The sequence below is a fragment of the Lagenorhynchus albirostris genome, chromosome 6 (genome assembly GCF_949774975.1).
Source record: "Lagenorhynchus albirostris chromosome 6, mLagAlb1.1, whole genome shotgun sequence".
NCBI classification, from domain to species: Eukaryota; Metazoa; Chordata; class Mammalia; order Artiodactyla; family Delphinidae; genus Lagenorhynchus; species Lagenorhynchus albirostris.
This window is the reverse complement of record NC_083100.1, coordinates 34129687-34152658: the sequence shown is the minus strand read 5'-3', so window position 1 is coordinate 34152658 and position 22972 is coordinate 34129687. Positions and strand designations below refer to the sequence as shown.

Here is a 22972-nt window from a genome sequence, read left to right as displayed (position 1 = left end):
TTTCACAACATCATCATTCGGCGACTTCGGTTTTGCAGCTACTCCAGGTCAATGACAGCCCCCACACATTTGGGGAAGAGAGGAGGAAACCCATTCTCCCGGCAGCCTGCACGGCACCAGCGCACGACCTGCTGGGGATTGTAGTTTCCTCTAGACCACGCCCCCTTTCTCTAAAGGCCACGCCCCTCGCTTCTAGCCCGGGGGCGGGGCGGGTCGGGGGCGGGTCGGGGGCGGGGCCGCGACCCTGGGGCCAGGGTGGGGCGAGCCCAGTGCTGGAGGGCTGCTGGGGGTTGGGGCAGAATTACAGGCCCACAGTGCCAGACGGGTCGCGCCGCCCTCCTGGCTCCGCGGCTTGTGCCGCGAGCGGGCCTTGCGCGCTCGCTTTGCCGCTGGGCGGGCCTGGCGCCCGGGCCCCGCACCGCTGGCCGCCTGAGGAGAGCCGCTGGCCGCAGTCGCCGCCAGGGTAATGAGGGGAGGCCGGGCTGGGGAGGGGAAGGGCTACGGGCTGGTCGCGAAGTGAGGGAGCGCGGCTCCGCCAGCGCGCGCCTACGGAAGCTCGAGGCTAGAACTCGTCGCCCCGCTTCCAGCCTGAGCCCGGGAGGCCGACGGAGCCGTGGCGGGAGTCCGGCTCGGCGTGGCGAGCTGCCCGTGCGTGCCGCGCGGCTCCGGCTCGGCTCGGCGTCCCGGGCCGCATGGCGGCCGAGGCACCTGCGTGCGGGGTAGGCGGTGCCTGCTGGGGTCGGCGGTGCCAGGTGCGCGGGGCCCAGCTGCCCGCGGCGCCACCCTACCCACCCCCCGCCGCTGTCACCTTTGGCCGCACTCACAGGCACGCGGAGTCTCCAGACCCAAGGTGCCCTCCGGCCCGGCTCTGTGTGCCGCCTTCTGCGAGTTCGCTGCAAAGTCCCCCAAAGCAGGACTCGGAAGGAAGCTTTTACGTAATTGAACGCTCAAGCCGCGTTTCGTCCTCGGTATTTAAGTTCAACGTTGTGTTTTTCCCTCGTGGGTTTGTTGTGTCGCGTACCTTTTTCCTCAGAACTCGATTGGAATTGGTGACAGCGCCTATCTAGGATAGAGCCTGGCACAGAGTAGGCGCTTAGTAAATATTTTTTGAAAGCCTGAGTCACGATGCTAAGTTTGGAAATTCTACCGAGTTGTGCGTGGCTATAATTTTTAAGATTTTATGGGTTCCCAAGATAACTTTGAAAATTACAGTAATTTTAAAGCTCCGCAAAGAGTTAAATCTGGCTTTTTTGCATTCCCTGTAACAAGGGCCTCTGTTGGATGCTTAAATTAACTCAAAACCCGAGTTCTGTAATTTAGATGCGCCTTCCGATTGTCGCAGAAAGTGTTAACCTTTCAGATTAAAGCTTTCGGAGGAACCATTCTATTTTAGAACAAATTTAAATTATTTAGAAAGATTTATTTAAATTCTCTTTTTAGAGATAATTGCGAGGGACCACACTGATGTACTTGTAAATACATTTAGAAATACAAGTCTCAAGTATGAATTTTTGAAAAGGGTTTATGTTCATACCTAGTGAAAGAGCACGCAGGAGAAAATTATGACGGCAGACCTATACCCCGCCCTCCAGCGACCCCCACCCCCGTCTCTTAGCGGGGGCAGCTGCTGCCTTGACCTCAAAATGTCTCATAAAAGAATCTCTTAATAGTCTGTCACATCTAAAGCAAAATCCTCTGGGATTAAGCCATGCACGTGGGCAACCCCTTTAGTACTGACAATTCTCACAGATTGTGTCTGCTTCTTATGAGTTTTTCTGAAAAATAGATAATGTAATGGAGTTTAAAGGTTTTTTGTTGTTGTTTAAGAAAGAACTTAACTGATATTACACAGAAAGAGCAAGAAACAAATTCCTGAGAACCAGGAAATTCAGTTAATCACGACATCCCTGATCTTTCTGCTTGTAGGAATGTATGCTCCAAGTGGTCAGGGCCTTGTCTGCCTCGATCACTAGTGAGTGTCCCCAGTGCCCAGCACAGTGCCTGACCCATAGCAGCCATTCATTAAACACTTGTGGGATGAATACTTGACCGTTTCAGGTAACAGGGTAATTACTTTCTACATGCTTGTAGTTTCTTCATTTACTTGGATGTTTCCTTAGAATAGATTACCAGAAGTGAGAATTTTACAGGGTCAAAGGGATGAACATTTTTATAGTTATCAAAACATTGCCAGCTTACTTTCCAAATGAGTCCTACCATTTGGTACCTTTCAGAGCATCTTCTCAAGCTCTTATTGATACAGTATTTGATAGTTCTGAGCACTTTCAGATAAAGTATTTCATTGATCCGAATCACCCTGGAAAGTGAGCAGGGCAGGTTTTGCATTACCTCTTTTGTAACACAGCAAACACCAGTGCCTTAAATTGATGGTAATGAATGGCAGGTGACAAAAATAAACCATTCTGGGTTTTTTTCTTCTTCCCATTCTCTTCCTTTGGTTTGTAGTGAATATCCTGAATAAATTGACATCTTTTCTTAGCAATAAAATTGGATGCTGCTGTATAATATCTATGGTTTACAAAAGCTTTTTCTTTCTAATTTTGTTCAGATGTTTGCAGATGCCTTGATCAAACTTGGGGACTTCATTAAAATGAAATAATGAACCACAATTTAGGTGAAAGAGATACTGGGTAGGTGTAAGGGAATACCCAGCACTAGCAAGTTTCGAACATTGCCACCCTTTCTATTAGGAAAGATTTGGAAACTTTTGGTGGTGCTTTTGTAGCTCCTTCAATCTGAATAAGTTACTATTTTAAACCTCTGCATCTGTTGGAGCCTTCATAAACTATTGAGATTAATACTCCATCAGTGAAAGTGGACAGGAATTATTTGTGTAATAATCTGCATATCTTTCCTATCTGTCAATAAATTCCAAGAAGAATGGAAATGAGAACTAAGAATCATAAAAAATATTCAACCTACAGAAAATATTATTTTCACATGAAAACTGAAAAAAAAATCTTTTTTTAAACATGGCAAGAAGAAAATGTAATTAATTCCTACTCTGTTGCTAATCTTGACTCTTTCCCAAATTTGCTGGTCAGTTACCCTAGATGATTTAATAGGTAATTAATTGGATAAGGAAGCTTTGGAAGATTCAAAGTTTACTTCTAAGTAGAACCATTGGAAATTCTTGGGCATCATTTGTATTAAAAGTGGGTCCAACATTACCTTTCTGTATTGTTTTTACATTTGCTTAGGGTTCTGTAAAAAATTAGTATAGAAAAGATAAGGAAGAAGAGATGCAGGTTTATTGAGGCTTTGGAAATATTCAGAATCTCCTTTCAACTTCACTCCACCTTTCTGTTGTGATGTCAGATCCCAAATAGTGTTCAGTAAACAGAAATGTTCTTTAAGGACACCTTTCAGGAATGTCTGTAGTCCTTGTGTCAAAGAATAGCTGCCCAAATAGTGGTGGGTTTATGGCAACTAGATCTTTAAGGCATTTGTATGTAAATATAAGTTATTTTGCTTCTGTTTTTATACTAGGATATTTCTGTATCTTGAAGATAAAGCAGAAATCTTCTTTGGAGTAGATGGATTTTTCTCACTTTCTGTGAACTAAAGCGATTCAATGTCTCTTTTGGTAAGTTTTTATAAGCGCGGATCTAATTTTGTGTCAATAGAGTAATTAGATGTTAGTGCAAAGCCCTAATAGGCATACTCTGATGGAATATTCTTAGGCTCTGAGATGTTATTTTGATCTGAAAGACTTCTGGTCTTTAAAAATGAGTTAAATTATCATTGAGTTTTTGTCTCTTTAAAAAAGAGCTCCTATACTTTTCTGATATACTCCTTCTATTCCTTTGTCCCATACCCACTTTTCTCATACATTTACTGTCCTTAGACATTACTCTTCCATCCAGTTAGCTATGCCTTATCCTTTAAATCTTTCAAAAATCCCTTTGACAAATTTCCATCTGACTAAAGGCAAGCAAAATAGTATGAAAAATAAGCCCCTTGACTTAACAAGACAGGAAACATTAGGATCATTGTCTAATATGATGTATAGATACTAACGTGGTTTTTGTTTATATTAAGTCCATGGTATCTACTCTAGATTAAGTAGTTTTAGGACTTTCATTGTGTCTTATGTAGAATATAATACGTTATTTGAATATTTGAATTTCTTTTAAAAAGTGGTGGGTGCATTTGTATGATGATTTGTAATTTACAAATGCTTTCATGTATTATATCTCTCTCAGTCTTCAAAATTGTAAGCAGGGCAGGTGGTATAATCCTCATTTGGAGTTTGGCCCATGATTGCAAAGAATTAGAGCCAGGGCTCAAACTCACATCTGCCAATCCACTCTATCACTTGCCAAGTCTGAGAGGCAGAACTATGAAGTTAGGAGACTGTATTGTTAGTTATTTGGAAAATATATAATGCATTTACTTTATGTTTAAAGTAAAGTTTATCTACTTAAAAGGGGAGCTTTATATATCTGGAAAATACATTGAGGTGAAATATCTACCTCATTTTCTAAAGCAGGGATCAGCAAACTTTTTCTTTAGAGGGCCAGGTAGTATTTGTGTGCTATGTGATCTCTATTAAGTTACTCTTGGAAAAAGCTGCCATAGGCAATATGTAAATAAATGCAAATGAATGTGTCTGTGTTTCCGTAAAATTTTATGCACTAAAACAGGTGGTGGGTCAGATTTGACTCGTGGACCACAGTTTGTTGACCCCTGCTCTAAAGGATTACTTAAGATTAACAATTTTATGTCAGTTTGTAGGTTGGATGAGATGTAAAAGGGCATTTGATAGATGAAGATACTGAGATTCAAAGGGCTGTATGGTTGCCCAGGGCTTCCAAATTTGGGGGAAAGGACATCTTACTTAATCTATTATTTCATAATTATGGATTTTTGGAAAAATAGAATTTGATAGGGTCATTTATATTTGTTCAGTTTGTTAATAATTTTACTTTGTATTCTTCTTGCAATGAAATATTTAGAATCCTTTGAATCAAAACATTCATGTTTTCTCCTCAGTGAGATATTTGTGTAACTGAGATAAAGTTAATGTTTTTGCTTATGAAGGATTCCTCCTCATTCAAATTTTACCTCTATTTGACAGCTAAGAAGTGGTGTTTTCAAAGGAGCAGCAGGAACAAAATTCCAGACTCCCAGAAAGAAAGCAGGTGTTCAGCATAAACCATGTTGTTTGCATAGACAGTTTAGGCACACCATGATCCATTCTTACCGGGGAATAGTGGGAACCCTCCCAAAATCCGAGTTCCTAGATACCAGCCAAGGGTCAACCTTGCAAACAGGCCTTTCCAAGGAGAGCAGTTTTAGGCCTGCTAACCCTTTCCCACACAATAGTATGAATGATTATTGTGAAAGATTTCAGGGCAAATGTTGGAAAATATATGTAAATACCAAATATAATATATAAATGATGTAACTGGTGGCTATTTTTTATATGAACGACAGTATTAAGTATCTTCAAAAACTTTTATTGTAATTTTTTTTTATTGTAAATTTTATTCACCCTACACAAACCAATAGAAACTTTGCAAAGGAAGTGATTCTACAGCTACCTTGACACTGTTAGCTCCTGTTCTTCAGGGGCGAGTTTTACATAAAACGGTGGGGATATATGTCAAATTATTTTGGTAAGATTGATATGTACAGACTGTAGGAATTCAACTTAATCAGTAATTTAGGCTAACTGGGAAAATGATTAGTTTGATTAATGAGAAACTCTGGCATATTTTAAGCTAAAGGAAGTTTGATTAAGTAAGTGACTGCAGAATAGACGTGGATGGACTTGTCTTAAAGACTCATTTGATATTATACTTTAATGTTCATATAAAAATGAATGTTCATAAGATGCTTGAAAATAATTAAAAGTCTCTTTCATACAATTTGTTTATACTTTTCTTTTGACATACCTTTTCTTCCTAAATAAGTATAACATCAGCTTCACGCCACTAACGTGTGTAGGTGTTACATTTCTTTATTGACAATACGTGATAACAGAACACTGAGTTGAAATGCAGGAAAATGTAAATTGTGATAATGGAACTAAGTCTCTTAATTTGATTTTAGTTGGTTAGAGATGTTTATCACCTTACGGAACAAAATTGGTTCCAAGTATTGATATATTCAATGTGTGGTTTAATGTGGATAAACATGGTTCCCACACTTAAGGGAAAAAGAAAATCTGAGAATCAAGATAAAATTAATATGGTGAGCATAGCAGAATATATCTCTAGCTAAATATTCAGAAAAACACTGCAAAGATTACGAAAGGGTTAAAAATTAACACCAGCAGTAAAAATGAATTGCTGTTGTTACCTCCAGGGTAGAGGGCAAGAATCAGAGATAGCGCCAAGTAAAATTATAGCAGATATGAAATTTGTCTTCTGCATACCCAGCTGCTTCTCCATTCTCTCCCATACTGTCTACCTCCACAGTATGAATCCTGGCTCCAGTTCAGGTTCCTGCACGTTGCCCTTTCTCTCTGCTCCTCACCCCAGTCAACAGACTTTTTTGTATCCACGTGCCACCCTTATCTTGTGACTTATTTTTCACTTATTTAGTGTATTTCTGAATTTACAGGATTGTTTCTGCACTTCACGAACACAAGTTGAATCACTCAGACCTGAAAAACAGTCTGAAACCAGTACCCATCAAAACTTGGTAAGAAAATGGTTAAGTACAATTAATACTCCTCTTTTGCCTTCTGTGACACCATTTTACAGAATATAATTTCTGGTTCTCCTATATCTCTTTTTCTTTACTTCTTTCTTCTTTCACTTTTCTTCTTTTACTGTTTCTTCTTCCTCTACATAAGCTATTCTCCAGAAGTCTGTAATCGGCCTCTGCTCTTCTGCCTCAACAGACTCTCCCTAAGCAGTCTCACTGGCTCCTGTGGTTTCAGTTGCTCAGATTTCAGATTGTCTGGAGCTACCTGAGGTTTTCCTTTAGGTTGTGAGGGGACCCTGTCATCAGGTAGGACTGATGATTCTTAAGTTTTTACCTGCAACTTTGTGGGCACCAGATGAGTCTGTAGAATTCCTCTGGTTAGTTTTCAAAGGCATCTCTGTGCAGTTTGAGTAAAACCTTAATCTCTCAAAACTTCACTGACCTATTCAATTTCCTGCTTTGGCAAATGAAAATCCATCTACTAAATCACCCTAACTAGAAACTTTGGAGTTATCCTCACACTGCCTCTTCCTCTGCCCTCACATCTAGTTACACACCAAGTCTTACAGATCTGTCTCTGAAATGCCCTTGAGTCCATCCCCTCCTTCACCTGATCACTGCTGCTACTCAAATCTCATCATCTCTCACCTGGACTGTTGCAGGTAAACACATTGCCTCTAGTTTCCTAGACACACATATAACCTCCTCTCCCACTCAGATCAGTATTCAACACTGTTACCAATACAGGCCTGTTTGTGCCACTTTCCAGCTTTAAAATTGCCATTGGTTTCCTAAAGCGTATGGGATAAAGCCTAAACTTGTTAGTGTTTTATAAGGACTCTTAATGGTATGGAATATGTCTAATGTTTGAGTTTCATTTATTGCTGCTGAGTCTTAGCACACACTTTTATTTCTGCTTGAAATACCCCTCTAAAATTCTTGCTCGTGCTTAAAGAGTTGGCTCAAGTATCACATCTCTGAAGCCTTTGCTCTTGTACCTTTAATTCTATTATGGTCCTACAGATCTTAGACATCCTCATAAAATGGCATTTACTATATTATCTCACAATGATTGAGGTATATGTCTCTCCACATGATCCCCATAAAATAGGCATCCTGTCTTTTTTATCTTTATCATCCCTGGGCAATGCCTGATGTATTAAATAATATTTAAAGAAACATGCTGAGAAATAAATATTTCTCTGGGATCTTCCCCTCTAAATCTCTTAATTTTCATTTTATATTATAATTCTTTCTATAAAATAGAACCTGCCTTGCAGATACCTTAGTCCTACAAAATAGAGTTATCCCAGTTAATCCTATTTTTAAATTTATTCTGACCTTATCTTCAATTGTCATCATTTTTGTCATTTCGCTTTTTACTCACTAATACTGTAAAGTCTTCTAGTTACGTACCTTGTTGTACAATAGGATATAGTATCCAATCCTAGTTTTCATTCAAGTATTACCCTTCAGACAGGTAGTGTTTAGAAAGTAAAGTGTCTGTTGTTGACTCCTTGCTGTTACCAAGAGAGAGGCCTAGAACCCAGGAAATTTCCACAAGTGCTGCTTTTTTTGCAGGAGGGGTTATTGTGCTAGGTACATATAACATAAAATTTACCATCTTAACCATTTTAAAGTGTACAGTTCAGTGGCATCAAATACATTCATAATATTGTACAACCATCACCACCATTCATCTCTGTAACTCTTTTCATCTTGTAAAACTGAAACTCTGTACCTATTAAACAGTAGCTCCTCCTTCCCTTATAATTCCCCTGCCTCTTGGAAACCACAATTCTAGTTTCTGTCTCTGATCTTTGACTACTCTCAGTACCAGTATAAGTGGAATCATACTGTATTTGTTATTTTGTGACTGAGATTTTTCACTTAGCATAATGTCCTCAAGGTTCACTAGTGTTGCAGCATACTGCAGAATTTCCTTACTTTTTAAGGTTGAATAATATTCCATTATATGTATATACTACATTTTGCTTATTCATTCATCTGTTGGTGGACACTTGGGTTGCATCCACATTGTAGCTATTGTGAATAGTGCTGCTATGAACATGGGAGTACAAATATCTCTTTGAGACCCTGATTTCAATTCTTTTAGGTATATACCCAGAAGTGGAATTGCTGGATCCTATGGTAATTCTATTTAAATTTTTTGAGGAACGACCATACTGTTTTCAACAGTGGCTGTACCATTTTACATTCCCACCAGCAGAGCACAAGAGTTCCAGTTTCTCTACATCCTCTCCGATACTCATTTTCTGCTTTTTTGATAACAGCCATCATAAAGGGTGTGAGGTGGTATATCGTTGTAGTTTTGATTTGCATTTCCCTAATGATTAGTGATGTTGAGCACTTTTTTCCTGTGTTTATTGACCACATACATGTATTCTGTGGAGAATGTCTATTCAAAGTCCTTTGCCCATTTTTTAATTGGGTTGTTTGTTTTTTGTTGTTGAATTTTAGTTCTCTCTATATTCTGGGTATTAACATTATCAGAAGTATGACCTACAAATATTTTCTTGATCCATTTTGAGTTAATTTTTGTATAGGTAAGGGTCCAACTTCATTCTTTTGCATCTGGATATCCAGTTTTCTCAGCACCATTTGTTGAAAATACTGTCCTAGCTCCATTGAATGGTCTTGGCACACTTGTCAAAAGTCATTTGATCATATATGTGAGGGTTTGTTTCTGGACTCTTTATTTTGTTCTCTTGCTCTATATGTCTGTCTTTGTATCAACACCACACTGTTTTAGTTACTGTAGCTTTGTAGTAAGTTTTGAAAGCAGGAAGAGTGAGTCTTCCAATTTTGTTCCTTTTTCAACATTGTTTTTGCTATTCAGGATCCCTTGAGATTTTAATAATATTAAGTCTTCCAATCTTTGAACATGAGGTATGTTTCCATTCAGTTATGTCTTCTTTAATTTCTCTCAGCAATGTTTTGTAGTTTCCATTGTACAAGTCTTTCATTGCCTTGGTAAAGTTAATTTCTAAGTATTTTATTCTTTTTGGTGCTATTGTAAATGGTATTGTTTTCATGACTTTTTTCCCAGATTATTCATTAACCAGGTCTTTTGAATTTTTAGTTCAAAAAGTTATTAAAAAGTTTGACAAGGACAAGGACCCTGCCATGATTTTTGCTTTCTAATTCTCTAACTAGTCATGAAATCAAAAAGAGAAGTGAGGTTAGTTTTAAGATGATTTACTCTTAGTAAACCTATATTGTCTTCTTGTGATTACCGTGTTGTTTTCTTAAATGTCCATAACTTGTTTGTGTAGTGATTTGATACCAGACCTTACTGGGCAACAACATCAAGTTTGCCCCTTTATCCTTTTTTCTCTTTTTTGAAAATTGAGTCAATGTTTGACTATTTCCATTCGAGTTTCTCATCTGAGTTTTACTATATTTGCAGACTTAATATCCTAGATGTAATTGTCTTTGGTTTGGAGGTTTGAACCTATTTAAAACAACCTGTTTTGAGCTTCAGCTACTTAATTACAATCTAAGTGCTTCTAGTTTAAAGAAGACTATTTCCCTGATGGAGTTGAGGGAAGCAAAGTAGAGGTTGATTAGCCTTATTTCAATCCATCATCTGGTAACCTGATGCCATTTTTTTCAAGCAGTGAACTGTAAGCCTCAGTTCATTCTGTGCTCTAGCCTTCCTGGCAGACTTATAGCTTATCACTTTAAACATTTTTTAAACTGCTATATGCTCTTCTTTCTCTCTCTTATATGTGTTCTTTAAATCTGAGTTTAAGACTACTTGTTCTAAAGAAATTGCATTGATTTATTTAGATTTCTTTCTTCATTGGGATTATTTCCAATCGTATGGTAGAATTTCTTTTTATAGCCTTTCATCCCTCTAGCAGATTATTCACCTTTTACCATGAGCTTACAATTATATTTTTCTGCTCTCTTAAAACCTTGGGGAACATGTAGAATCAAATGTAAAAAATAGTTAGCAGAATTCCTAGTAAATAGTAATGTCATTCCTAACTCCCTTCTTCCTTCTCTTTACCTTGGAGGTAGTAACGAGATTCTTGCCACCTGCTGGTGCCTGTAAAGGCTGCTGAGTACTGGTGTCCTTTTAGAGATCCTCATGGCTATCATATGATGCCAAGTGGTGTTGGCCTCTTCTTTCTCCTGTGTGCATGTTATTTCAGTGCCACTGGGATCTGGTGCAGACCTAGCACTCTGACTCCATAGTATCCCGTGAAAGGCCATAGTGGTACATGGTCATTAACTCAGGACTTCTGTACCCTATCCTGTTCTCCCATCTCTTGAGGCTTATTTTTCTTTCTGACCTCCCTTCTGATTCATTTCATCTTTGAAAAACTTCTTCAGCTTCTTTGAATAGGTTTTAGTATGGAAATTGTTCCTTGACTGTTAACACCTCCATTAGCTGAGCAGATACATGTATGTGTAATGATTGTAACTGACAACCACTTGAAGTAAAAGCACCAGAATAGAATATTCCTCATAGGTCCTTTCATTTCTTCCCTTGATATATTTATTAGATACCCTGAAGAGTCAACAGCCATTCTTAGCAACTCCTAAGAATGCTTCCTGGAAATTGTGCTGAAGAGTATTCTTCACTACCTGTAAATCTGTTTTTCTAACCCTCTCCCCCTTCACAGGCTGATAGCTTTATAACTAGCATCCCTTATTAGCTGTTGTAAATATTTTTTGGATCTTAAAACAGTCTCTTAAGCCACCTTTTCAGTGCCTTCTTAATGAGCACTTGTGTGTTTGAAAAGACAATATCAGTATTTTACATTGGAGTAGGGGACCAAATTGGGGCGCCAAAAAGTTTATACCTATTTTGTTTTCATATTTTTAAAACAATGCAGGTTGATGAGCCAACCCTTTCCTTGTTGCCTCCATCCACTAGAGCCAGTGAAGTTATCTGTTCCACCAACGTTTCTCACTATGAACTCCAAGTGGAAATAGGTAATCATTCTGGATTGCACATAATTGACTCATCATTGTTAGAAATGAAATTGATGACAAAAAGATTACTTTGTAAGCAGGTCTCTCTTGTTACCCACAGCATAAAACTAAATGTTAATTGTGTCAGTCAAACGGATCTGTTAATTTTATCTGTCCTAAAACAGTAGCCCAGATTTTTTTCAAGATTACCTTCTAGAATTTTTACTTTTTCACTGAAGTACTTGTAGAGGAGGAAGACACTAAATAATCTAAGCATTTGTTATTTGTATCTTTATTTTGGGGAACTTCTGATCATTTGTCTGATTTAAACCAAATCATGTAAATCTTTTCAGTTACAGTCCTTTAACCAAATTACTTTCTTTTAACTTAAAACCTTGCCTAAAATCCCATTCGTAGTAGAAACTTTTTTCAGTTAAGTTTGGAACTGGCTGAGTTATTGTTTTTAGCCTTATACCTGTGAAAAGTTGCTCTGAGTATTCAGAAACATCTCTTAAATAATACAAAGAGATACTATCTTAGGTGCTAGGAATATAAAGCCATGTAAAACACTTGAGGAGTTCACATCCTTTCTGGTAAGACGAACATGAAAGATAGCTTTGTCTTATGCACTGGAAGGTACTATAGTAAAGTGTTCCCAAGTGTTATGGGAACAGAGAAGATGGAGCGTTCACCTGTGCATCTCGACTCTTCTAGGAGTCAGGGAAGATAGCAAAAGGGCTGGATCCTGAAGCATGAGGAAAAGTTTACTAAATATTCTAGTCAGGGTTTTTATTCAAACAACAAACAGTCCTGACTACTTAAACTAAAAGAATTTTTTGAACAATTTTGCTAACTCACAGAATCATTGGCTAGAGAAATGGGCTTGGAAGAAACCAAGAGAAACTATGTGACTAGAACTGTAGCCTGGGTCACAGCATAAGAGCAGCCTAGTTAATGTACACTAGTAGGGTACTTTAACCCCACTAGATGATGTTGGGCCCCACTGGTGAGTTCCAACTTAACTGAAAAAAGTTTCTACTAAAAATGGGATTTTAGGTAAGGTTTTAAGTTTTAAGTGTGGGTTCTGACTGCCTCTGCTGCTTTTGTCACTCACTTCATCCTCCATTGACCAAGCTTATGTCATTGACCCTCCCATGCCCAGGTCAAGGTGACCAAAAGAGAAATAAGGATTTGACCTTTTCTAAAATAGCACTGGTGGAAAATGCCCCCAAATTAGAAAGGACTTTTCAGATGGTGTCAATCCAAAAAAGGTAAAAAAATAATTTACTCGAATAGGTGATTGAGGAAGGACTATCACATAGCTGCTCTGTGCCTAGACTCAGGAACATAGGGCGAGTAGGCAGTAGGAGTAGGTAAATCTGAAAAAGGAGGCTTGGAACCATTGTGAAAGAACTCATATGGGGTATATATATATATATAGAAGTTCAGACTCTCTCTGTCAGCCCTGCAACGTACCAACTTCATTACTCAGTGGATTTAAGGAAAGGTTTGGAATTTATCGTCTCTACTAGAGAGACATTGTGGAATAGTGATGATGATAGTAATAGCATCTAATCGGCATCAGGCTGAACATATTATATGTATTTTTTCATTTCACCCCTTTAGCCCTCCCATTTTGCAGATGAGGATACTGAGGCTCTGAGAATTTAAGTAATAGTCATACAGTTAGTGATTTGAAAGCAAACTCTTGTGACTGTAAGGTCTAAGCTCTCAGCTGCTGCACTGTAGTACCTTTCTTTTGATAAAATGTTGAATTTAGAAGGACAACTGGCAGCAGTTCCAGGCAGCAATCTGGAAGATATAGTATATCAGGGATTTACAGCCAGAGTATCATCCTCATCACCTGAGTCTTTTTAAAAATTGCAGTGCCTATATCCCATCACAGACCTCCTGAATCAAAATTTCTGGTGAATGGGAACTAGGCACAGCCTTTTGAAGTAGTTCAATCAGTAGTTTTGGTGCATGTCCTGATCGAGAATGCAGGGCATAGTGAGGAAGTCACTGCATCTATCCAGAGAACAAGGACAGGACTTGAGCTAAGGCAAGTGATGCTTGTCGCTGGGGAGGAAGGGATGAATTTCAGATTAACTGCATTTCAACAATAAAAGTGACAGAATTTGGTGACTGTGGAGAGAGGGAGGAAACTAACATTTATTAGGTGTCTATTAATAGATTACCATTCTAGGTGTTTTTAGTTTAAAAACTGACAACACCAAATGCTGGTGAGTATGTCAAGTCACTGCAGTACTTACTTATACGTGGCTTGTGGGAATGCAAAGAGGTTCAGCCACTTTCAAAAACAGTTTGACCGCTTCTTATAAAGTTAAACGTACATGACCTAGCCATCCCACTTGCAGGTATTTGCCAAAGAGAAATGAAAACATATGTCTACTTAAAGAATGGTTTTGGCAGCTTTATTTGTAGTCACAAAAAACTGAAAACAACCGAAGTTTATCAATTTATGAATAGATAAAAATAAATTGTGGTATATACATATAATGGATTATTACTCTGCAATAGAGAGAAATTAACTACTGAAACACGGAAGAATCTCAAAAGCATTATACTAAGTGAAAGAAGCCAGACACAAAAAACTGCTATGATACTACTTACATGACAAACAAAAATCACATCAGTGGTTGCCAGGGACTGGGAGTAGGGGATTGCTGAGTAACATTCCATTGTTTGAATGTAACAATTTGTTTATCAAGTCACAATACTAACCATTACAATAGGTGTGTAATGGTATATTGTGTTTAATTCCTACTCCTCTATTTTGAGCATCTTTTCATGTGCTTGTTGGCCACTTCTGTGTCTTCTTTTGTGACTTACCTATTTAATCTTCTGCCTAATTTTTAGTTGGGATGTTTGTCATTTATTATAGAGCTATAAGAGTTCTTTATATAGTACTCTGTGTGTAAGTCTTGTCAGATATAAATATTGTTGATACTTTCAATCAGTGGCTTGCCTTCTCATTTTCTTAACAGTGTTTTCTTGAAGAGCAAAAATTTTTAATTTTGATGAAGTCCAGATTATCAGTTTTTTCCTTTCGTCATTAACACAAGTTTTACGTCTGATTATAGGAAGAGGATTTGACAACTTGACTTCCGTCCATCTCGCACGGCATACTCCTACAGGAACACTGGTCACAGTAAAAATTACAAATCTGGAAAACTGCACTGAAGAACGCCTGAAAGCTTTACAGGTAACAATACAAAAAAAAAAAAAATACATTTAATTTAATGTCTATTTGAGGAGATTACACCTATAATTTTTTTTTTCACAAATTAGTAGTTCTGTTAGAGAAAGGTAGATTTCTTTCTTCTAATAAACATGCAATTACAGAAATGGAAAGAATACTTGGAAGCCAGATCCATGAAAGAGCAAATATATTCAAACTTTGGTAACTACTATAAGTTCCTTCAAATGAATATCGTATTTGGAACACTGGTCTGGAATTTATTTAAATATCCCTCGTCAGTCCAGTCACAAATAATCGTATAGGAAAATGGAAAAAACAAAAGCAAACAGTTTCCTTTTCTTCCAGCTAAGTAAAACTAGCTTCTGAATTGATAAATTTTAACAGATTGCATTTCAGGAATATTATAATACCATTTCAGTTGTCACTAATCATTTTTGATATAATGAGGGAAAGAATTTTGTTTTGATATTATCCCAATTTTTTAACTATTTATATGTGCACATGTATATTGCACAGAAGAAGACTGGAAGAAATTATACTGAAATGTTAACAGTGGTTCTATGATTTAATGTTAGAAGTGACTTTTATACTCATATTTTAATGTATTTTTTAAATGTTTCTATCATAAGAACACAGTATAGTTATTGACTGTGACCTCCGGAGTCAGACTGTCTAATAAGTTCACATCCTACTTTCGTTAATTATGTGCTTTTGGACAAGTTTTCTAACTTGTTTCTAAGTATCCTCTTCTGTAAAATGGGAATTATAATGTCACATACTTTGTGTAGTGGTTGTGAGATTTAAAGACATGATAGCACTAAGAACAGTGCTTAGTACTAATAAGCTCCATTATTGGTACTAATAAGCTGCCACTACTGCTGTTATCTTCATAATGAGGAAAAAGGTTGGGTTTTGGGGGTTTGTTTTATTATTTAAATCCACTTCATTGTTATTTACTTTTCCCTTCTTTTTTTTTAACATCTTTATTGGAGTATAATTTCTTTACACTGGTGTGTTAGTTTCTGCTTTGTAACAACGTGAATCAGCTAAAAAGGTTGTTTTTAAATGTCTTGTCTCTGTGTTTCTATACTAGAAAGCAGTGATTCTATCCCACTTTTTCCGGCATCCCAATATTACAACTTACTGGACTGTTTTCACTGTTGGCAGCTGGCTTTGGGTTATTTCTCCTTTTATGGCCTATGGTAAGAAAACTCATTTTAGGTAAAATAATTCATGGTTTAGCCTGGATGCTATAATTAAGGATGAGTGTGATCTTTGATTTATGATTCACTACTTTTAATTTATAAATCTGATGGCCAATTCTAGATTTCATGATATATTTTTATATCTGGTTCATGTTGAATTTTAGTTTTCAGAAAAAAAAGTAGAATGGGTCTCATGATCATTGAAACCACCACTGATTGCTTCTCCAAGAAGTCAATCCTTTGAACGAGCTGTCTTTTTCCCTTCAGTTTCCTTCCTCTCTCTCAGTGGAGAGCTGCTGTTAGTCTTCAAGCAAAAGTAGTTTTTCTGCTTGTGCACACCATCCCTATCCTTGTTTCTCTGCATTGTAAACTTATTTCACTCTATTGTAAACATCTGTGTGTGTACCTATCTCCTTCACTGGATTTGAGCTTCTCGAGGGCAGGATCATGTATGTATTTTTCATTTTGGCATCCCCAGGTGCTCATAAGATACCTAGCACAAGTAGTGTTCAGTAGGTGTGTTGAATAAATAAATGAATGGATTCTAGAGCTTTGATTTTTAGGATAGCTTTTGTGAATTGCCTGTGGATTTAAAATATATATGTTCTCACACAGTATGTACTTTTTTAGTAATATTGAATATTGTTAGTTCACTTTCCCAATCTCTAGCATGTCATTAGAAAAGTCTTTTTAAAGATTGGTGAAGGAAAATTACCTTGGCATAAGAAAGTGGTTAGACTCTAAAATGTAACACGTGTGCATGCGAGCATGTGTGTGTACGTGTGTGTGTGTTTATGGTTGATAAGAACATTTAAAACATAGCTAGAAGCAAAATCACTTTCAGTGTTCATCTAAAGATTTCAGGGATTTCTTTCAGGTTCAGCAAGTCAACTCTTGAGGACTTACTTTCCTGAAGGAATGAGTGAAACTTTAATAAGAAACATTCTCTTTGGAGCAGTGAGAGGGTTGAACTATCTGCATCAAAATGGCTGTATTCACAGGTATTTACTTATTTGTATTTTACAAAGTGAAAGAATTTGAGAGGAAGAAGTCTTTTAGGGAGCTTTTAGGAAGGAGCAGTTGAGTGTTAGAATGGAGGATAGGAAACTTGCAAATGAAAATTGAGGGAGGAAGGGACCAGTAGGTATAGTAGATGCTTACATTTTATAGTTCATTCACCAGAAATGTTCAGACCACCTCCTCTGTGCCAAGTGCTGTGCTCTGTGCTGGGATGGAGTGCCTGTCTTCGCACAGCTCAAGTCCCAATAATGAGGGTTACAAGAACCTATCTGTTTGGGGTATAAGCTGTGGGGAGTGGGATCCTAGTTAACTCTTGTGTTTTGTTTTTTCCTTAAGCAAATAAAGAGCTGCTTTATCTGCTTTTCAGTTTTATGTCATGTTTATATCATATACAGATTGTAACTAAACCTTTGATTTCTTAAGTGTTCTGTAGCACTTTGAGATTATCATACTAAATATCAGTTCTCTTGTTGCCAAACTGTACATACAGAAGTAATTGGCTGAATGTTAAAAACAATGCTGTTCTAAGATATATTGGGACTTTGTTTTCCTTTTTAATTAAGTTGCTTTTAAATAAGCTTGTTTTCTTATTGTTTGTTTCACCTCAAAGCTTTTTTCTTACTGTTTGTTGTTTCTTAGCAGCATTCTGGTTAACTGAGGATTTCTAGCAGACAGTATTCTAATTAATCAAGGTTTTATTATACTTTACCAGACTATTGGCCATCCTGCTCTATTAGTTTCCAGTTTCCATGTTTAGGATGAAAAACAAGGCTCTTTTATAATTTATTTGATGAAGGAAAATTTTACATCAGACATATCTTTATAAATTTTGTTAATACCATGAGAGGCTATCTTTTATTGGATAATATTGCATTTAACTTTAAATTATAACTTCTAAGGAGTATTTAATTTCCAAGGGAATACATGGATTTATTCTGACCAGATTTTTATCCTTTCTTCATTGGCCAGTTTCTTAGTATTTAGGATTGTTTCTTTTTGTTCTAGGAGTATTAAAGCCAGCCATATCCTCATTTCTGGTGATGGCCTAGTGACCCTCTCTGGCCTGTCCCATCTGCATAGTTTGGTTAAGCACGGACAGAAGCATAGGGCTGTGTATGATTTCCCACAGTTCAGCACATCAGTGCAGCCGTGGCTGAGTCCAGAACTACTGAGACAGGTCAGGTGTGGCCATTGCATTGGGTTGTCTATGCATCTTAAGTGTCTTCTGAGTTTGACTAAAGGACAGTTGTGCCCTTATATTTGGATTGATGAAAGGCCTACTGCAAGACTTTTTAAATTCTTTCTTGTCAAAATTATTGTTAGGAATTTTTAAATGTATACCAAATATTAGGTATATCTTGATTTCTCATGAGTTTTTTCCATTATTATTCACCACCCTTTATCAAAAAAGCATACGTATGTAACTTTTTAAAGGTTATTTATACTAAAGGACTTCAAATTAATTGTTCTACAGGATTTACATGGATATAATGTAAAGTCAGATATTTACAGCGTTGGGATTACAGCATGTGAATTGGCCAGTGGGCAGGTACCTTTCCAGGACATGCACAGGACTCAGGTAAATGCTGCTAAAATCCCTGAACTACTTTCCTTCCCTTACATTCTATATAATTTCTTTTAAACATCTTTGCTGTAGACTCTTAGGACCTTTATTGTTGTTGTTAATACTTTAATATTTTGCCTGAAAATGACTGAAGGAAATTTTTCTTTCTTTTAGATGTTGTTACAGAAACTGAAAGGTCCTCCTTATAGCCCATTGGATATCAGTATTTTCCCTCAGTCAGAATCCAGAATGAAAATTTCCCGATCAGGTGTAGACTCTGGGATTGGAGAAAGTGTACATGTCTCCAGTGGAACTCGCACAGTAAATAGTGACAGATTGCAAACACCGCCCTCAAAAACATTCTCTCCTGCCTTCCTTAGCCTGGTACAGCTCTGTTTGCAGCAAGATCCTGAGAAAAGGTAATATTGGTCACTTCTAAATAGCATAAAACATCTGTGTCTTGTATTTTATAGAAGTTTTGTGAGATTTCCTTCTTGCCAAATTCAAATCTTTTATCAGTCTTTTCATCAAAAAACTATACAGTAGCCTAATCCAGAAAATACCAATGCTAAAAGCAAGTGGAGACAATGAGCAAATGGGAAGAATACTAGATTGGAAGTCAGAAGACTTGGGCTTCAGTCTCAGCTGTATCATTTCCTAACCAAGTCACCTTGTAAAAATCAGTTAATCTTTCTGGACGTTAATTACTGCACTTATGTTAAGACATTTTAGAAACTTCCAAGCAGTACAAGAGTGTTAGTTGCTGTTATTACAATAATTATTATCACAGATAACTAATGCGTTAGCATTTTGGAAATAAGATGTGTGTCTTTTTAATCTTTTTTAAGCCCCTTAATGCCTAGTATAGTTCCTTATAATTAGTAAGTGCCTAATAAATGTTAAGTCACAGACTAATTGAAGGTTATCTCTAAAATTAATTCTGCCCATTAGTTAAGGTTGAAGCTAAGAATTGGGCTTCCTTACATATATTTTTTCCTTTTAATTTTTGTGTATTGAGTTTTATATCTCTAAACCTAAGTTCTAACATAGTTTACACCAAAAAAATCTACATTCTAATATGAGGTCTTTTTTAAAATAATTTTTTCAAAAAAATTTCAGGCCATCAGCAAGCAGTTTATTATCCCATGTTTTCTTCAAACAGGTGAGCTGATCTATCTTTGTTGTCTAGATGTTTTTTAATACTATTAAAAAATCACATCATTTTGTTGGCTTAATGGGACAGTTTGGTTACTAAGATTCTTAATAATTTTCTTACAAGGTAAAGTTAAAAAGAAGAAAACGTTTTTGGTAGTTTAATTATAGACTTTCTAAAATATTTCCATTCTGCAAAACAAATGAGTAAAGACAAACGGAATATCATCATGTGTTACTTTATCCTCAGCTTATATTTTGATTAACTTAGAGACATTTTATTTTTCTATATTGGCTAGAAATGATGTAAGGGCAAAATAATTCTGATAAAAGTCAGTTTATTTGGCTGTTACTTCTTGTTTTCGGATAACCAGAATCAAAGGCATGTTTAAGTGAAAATACCTAAAAACAATTTAAACACATTTAACATGATTTCTTTAAAAGTTATTATTTACTAAAAAAAACTAATGTATTGAATTTATGTACCAACAGCCTTATTTTGAGTTTCTTTAACAGATGAAGGAAGAAAGCCAGAGTTCAATACTTTCACTGTTGCCTCCTGCTTGTCACAGGCCATCAACAGCACCACCTCCAGTGTCACCTTGGACTGAGCCGGAATGGGATTTTCCTGATGAAAAAGATTCACACTGGGAATTCTAGGGCTGCCAAACCCTTTTATGTCCTATGTACTTGACACTTTCTCCCTGCTGCTTTTTCTTCTGTATTGCTAGGTACAAATACTAGAATTATACTTGAAAATACAGTTGGTGCACTGGAGAATCTATCATTTAAAGCCACTCTGTTCAAAGGAGCATGAGCTTATAGCCCCTTTGGTTAGCTCAGAGTGCTGTTATAACTCCAGGGAAACTTTGGAATTATTAATCTAACTACATTTAGTGTCATCTGTTCTCAAAATTTTTTCCCAAGCTGTGACTATTCTTTTTGATTTCTCAGTATAATTTTTGAGCCAGTTAAATTTTTCAGCATTTTGCTGCCCTCAGGGGAATGAGCCCTCAGAGGACATTGCTTCCAAGTACATTTTTTACTTCCAGATTCTCTAGCCTTTTTAATCAGCTATTGTTAAACCAACAGGCTAGTTTATCCTGGCATCAAACCTGTTTTTGATAGAAGGGAAAATGTTTATACTTTCCCATTTTCATGTGTTAATAATACTTATGGTAATATCAAACTGAGCCTCACTCACATTAAATGATTCACTTGAAATATATAGAGAAGTTGTAATTTGCTTTTTTTAATTGTTAAGGGGCTAAAGTAACACTTTTCTACTTATGTAAATTATAGATCCTAAATTTATGCGCCCCGTGGGAGCTCAATAAAGATTTATTCAATTGAGTTTATACTTAATAATTTTATTTGTGTGGTTTGACAAAGCTAAAACATACATTCTAATTTGTTTTGCCAAGGAAAGCTCTTTCTCAAACAGATTTATTTATATAACCTGTTGAATTGGGGACAGCCTGGTATTTGATTCAATGGAGGCAGATTTTCCAGTCCTTTATATGATTATTCTTGCTCCTGTAGGAGATCCAACTTACAAGGACATAGAGAACTTAATAGTTTTACCTTACTAGCAAAAGAGATATGCTGTCTCAAAAAGAATATGTAGTTTGGACTGTGATAAGTTGGGATTTACCTCAATTAGTAGATTTTCTTTATTTGCACACTCTTATTTAACATTACACTAAAAATTATTTTGAAATGATTAAGACTTAAAAATGAAAACCAATGAGACAGTAATATATAGACTAATAGTCTGAAACACAAATCTTTTCATGTTTATTGGCCAGCCCCCCTCAAGGATATTTGGGTTACTCCATCAAGCAAGCCACAGACTTGCCAAGGTGGAGGAGAGAAAGGAGATGAGTGCCAGTGGAGGCACTGAGATCACCTGTAGTGGTGGGGGCTGTAGCTCATTCCACTAACCTCCTCCTTCTCATTTCCCCTCAGCAAGAGAAGCTCACAGGAACCACAGAGGAGGTGCTCTCAAATATGTGTGGAGAGTCAATATGTGTACTGCAAAGTGGGACTGTGGAGGCCGGGAAACAGTGCCTCTCAGGTCCACTGTGTTAGGGTTCTTCAGAGAAGCTGAACCAGTGGATTTTTTTTTTTTTCAAGTATAGTTGATTTACAATGTTGTGTTAGTTTCAGGTGTACATCAAAGTGATATATATATATATGTAGGTATATATATTGATATATATATCTATATAGAGAGATATATGGATATAATCACATGTTCTTTTTCAGATTCTTTTCCATTATAGGTTATCAGATATTGAATATAGTTCCCTGTGCTATACAGTAGGTCCTTGTTGTTTATTTTATATACAGTAGTGTGTATCTGTTAATCCCGACTCCTAATTTATCCCTCCACCCACTTGCCCCTTTGATAACCATAAGTTTGTTTTCTGTGTCTGTGAGTTTGTTTCTGTTTTGTAAATAAGTTCATTTGTATCATATTTTAGATTCCACATATACATGATATCATATGATATTTGTCTTTCTGACTTATTTCACTTAGTATGATAATCCATACACACACACACACACACACAGAGAATAGAAAGTATTCCACTCAGCCATAACAAAGAATGAAATAATGCCATTTGCAGCAACATGGATTTTATATATATATATATATATATATATATATATATATATCACATCTTCTTTATCCATTCATGTCAGTGGAAACTTAGGTTGCTTCCATTGTCTTGGCTATTGCAAATAGTACATTGGGGTGCATGTATCTTTTCAAATTAGAGTTTTCTCCAGGTATATGCCCAGGAGTGGAATTGCTGGATCATATGGTACCTCTATTTTTAGTTTTTTAAGGAACCTCCATACTATTCTCCATGGTGGCTGTACCAATTTACATTCCCACCAACAATGTAGCAGGGTTCATTTTTCTCCACACCCTCTCCAGCATTTGTTATTTGTAGACTTTTTAATGATGGCCATTCTGACTGGTGTGAGGTGATACCTCATTGTAGTTTTGATTTGCATTTCTCTAATAATTAGAAATGTGGAACATCTTTTCATGTGCCTCTTTGCCATCTGATTGTCTTCTTTGGAGAAATGTCTATTTAGCTCATCTGCCAATTTTTTGATTGGGTTATTTGGTTTTTTGATATTGAGCTGTATGAGCTCTTTGTATATTTG

General features: G+C 36.9%; 1 protein-coding gene across 5 annotated transcripts; it reads left to right on the top strand.

Annotated features, from left to right (window-relative positions):
• The first annotated feature begins 293 nt into the window (after positions 1 to 293).
• On the top strand, positions 294 to 21142 carry STRADB (STE20 related adaptor beta). 5 transcript variants are annotated; one of them, XM_060152329.1, is made up of 13 exons: positions 295 to 463; positions 2570 to 2651; positions 3511 to 3607; positions 6592 to 6672; positions 11547 to 11646; positions 14730 to 14851; positions 15942 to 16050; positions 16931 to 17054; positions 18079 to 18250; positions 18548 to 18652; positions 18812 to 19056; positions 19757 to 19799; positions 20306 to 21142. In XM_060152329.1, the coding sequence occupies exons 3-13, from the start codon at positions 3596 to 3598 to the stop codon at positions 20447 to 20449; spliced, it is 1257 nt and encodes a 418-aa protein (XP_060008312.1). In that variant the 5' UTR covers positions 295 to 463; positions 2570 to 2651; positions 3511 to 3595; the 3' UTR covers positions 20450 to 21142. The 5 variants fall into 5 exon arrangements, with proteins under 5 accessions (XP_060008314.1, XP_060008315.1, XP_060008312.1 ...); XM_060152330.1 differs by lacking the exon at positions 2570 to 2651 and adding an exon at positions 1927 to 2058; XM_060152331.1 differs by lacking the exon at positions 2570 to 2651 and having other exon boundaries at positions 294 to 463; positions 20362 to 21142.
• The last annotated feature ends 1830 nt before the right edge of the window (positions 21143 to 22972 follow it).

Bases quoted from the DNA above. Each gene is read 5' to 3' on its own strand.
- STRADB (XM_060152328.1), top strand. The intron at 6,673-11,546 runs GTAAGAAAATGG...AAAACAATGCAG, and splicing joins CCAGTACCCATCAAAACTTG to GTTGATGAGCCAACCCTTTC. The intron at 16,051-16,930 runs GTAAGAAAACTC...GATTTCTTTCAG, and splicing joins TTCTCCTTTTATGGCCTATG to GTTCAGCAAGTCAACTCTTG.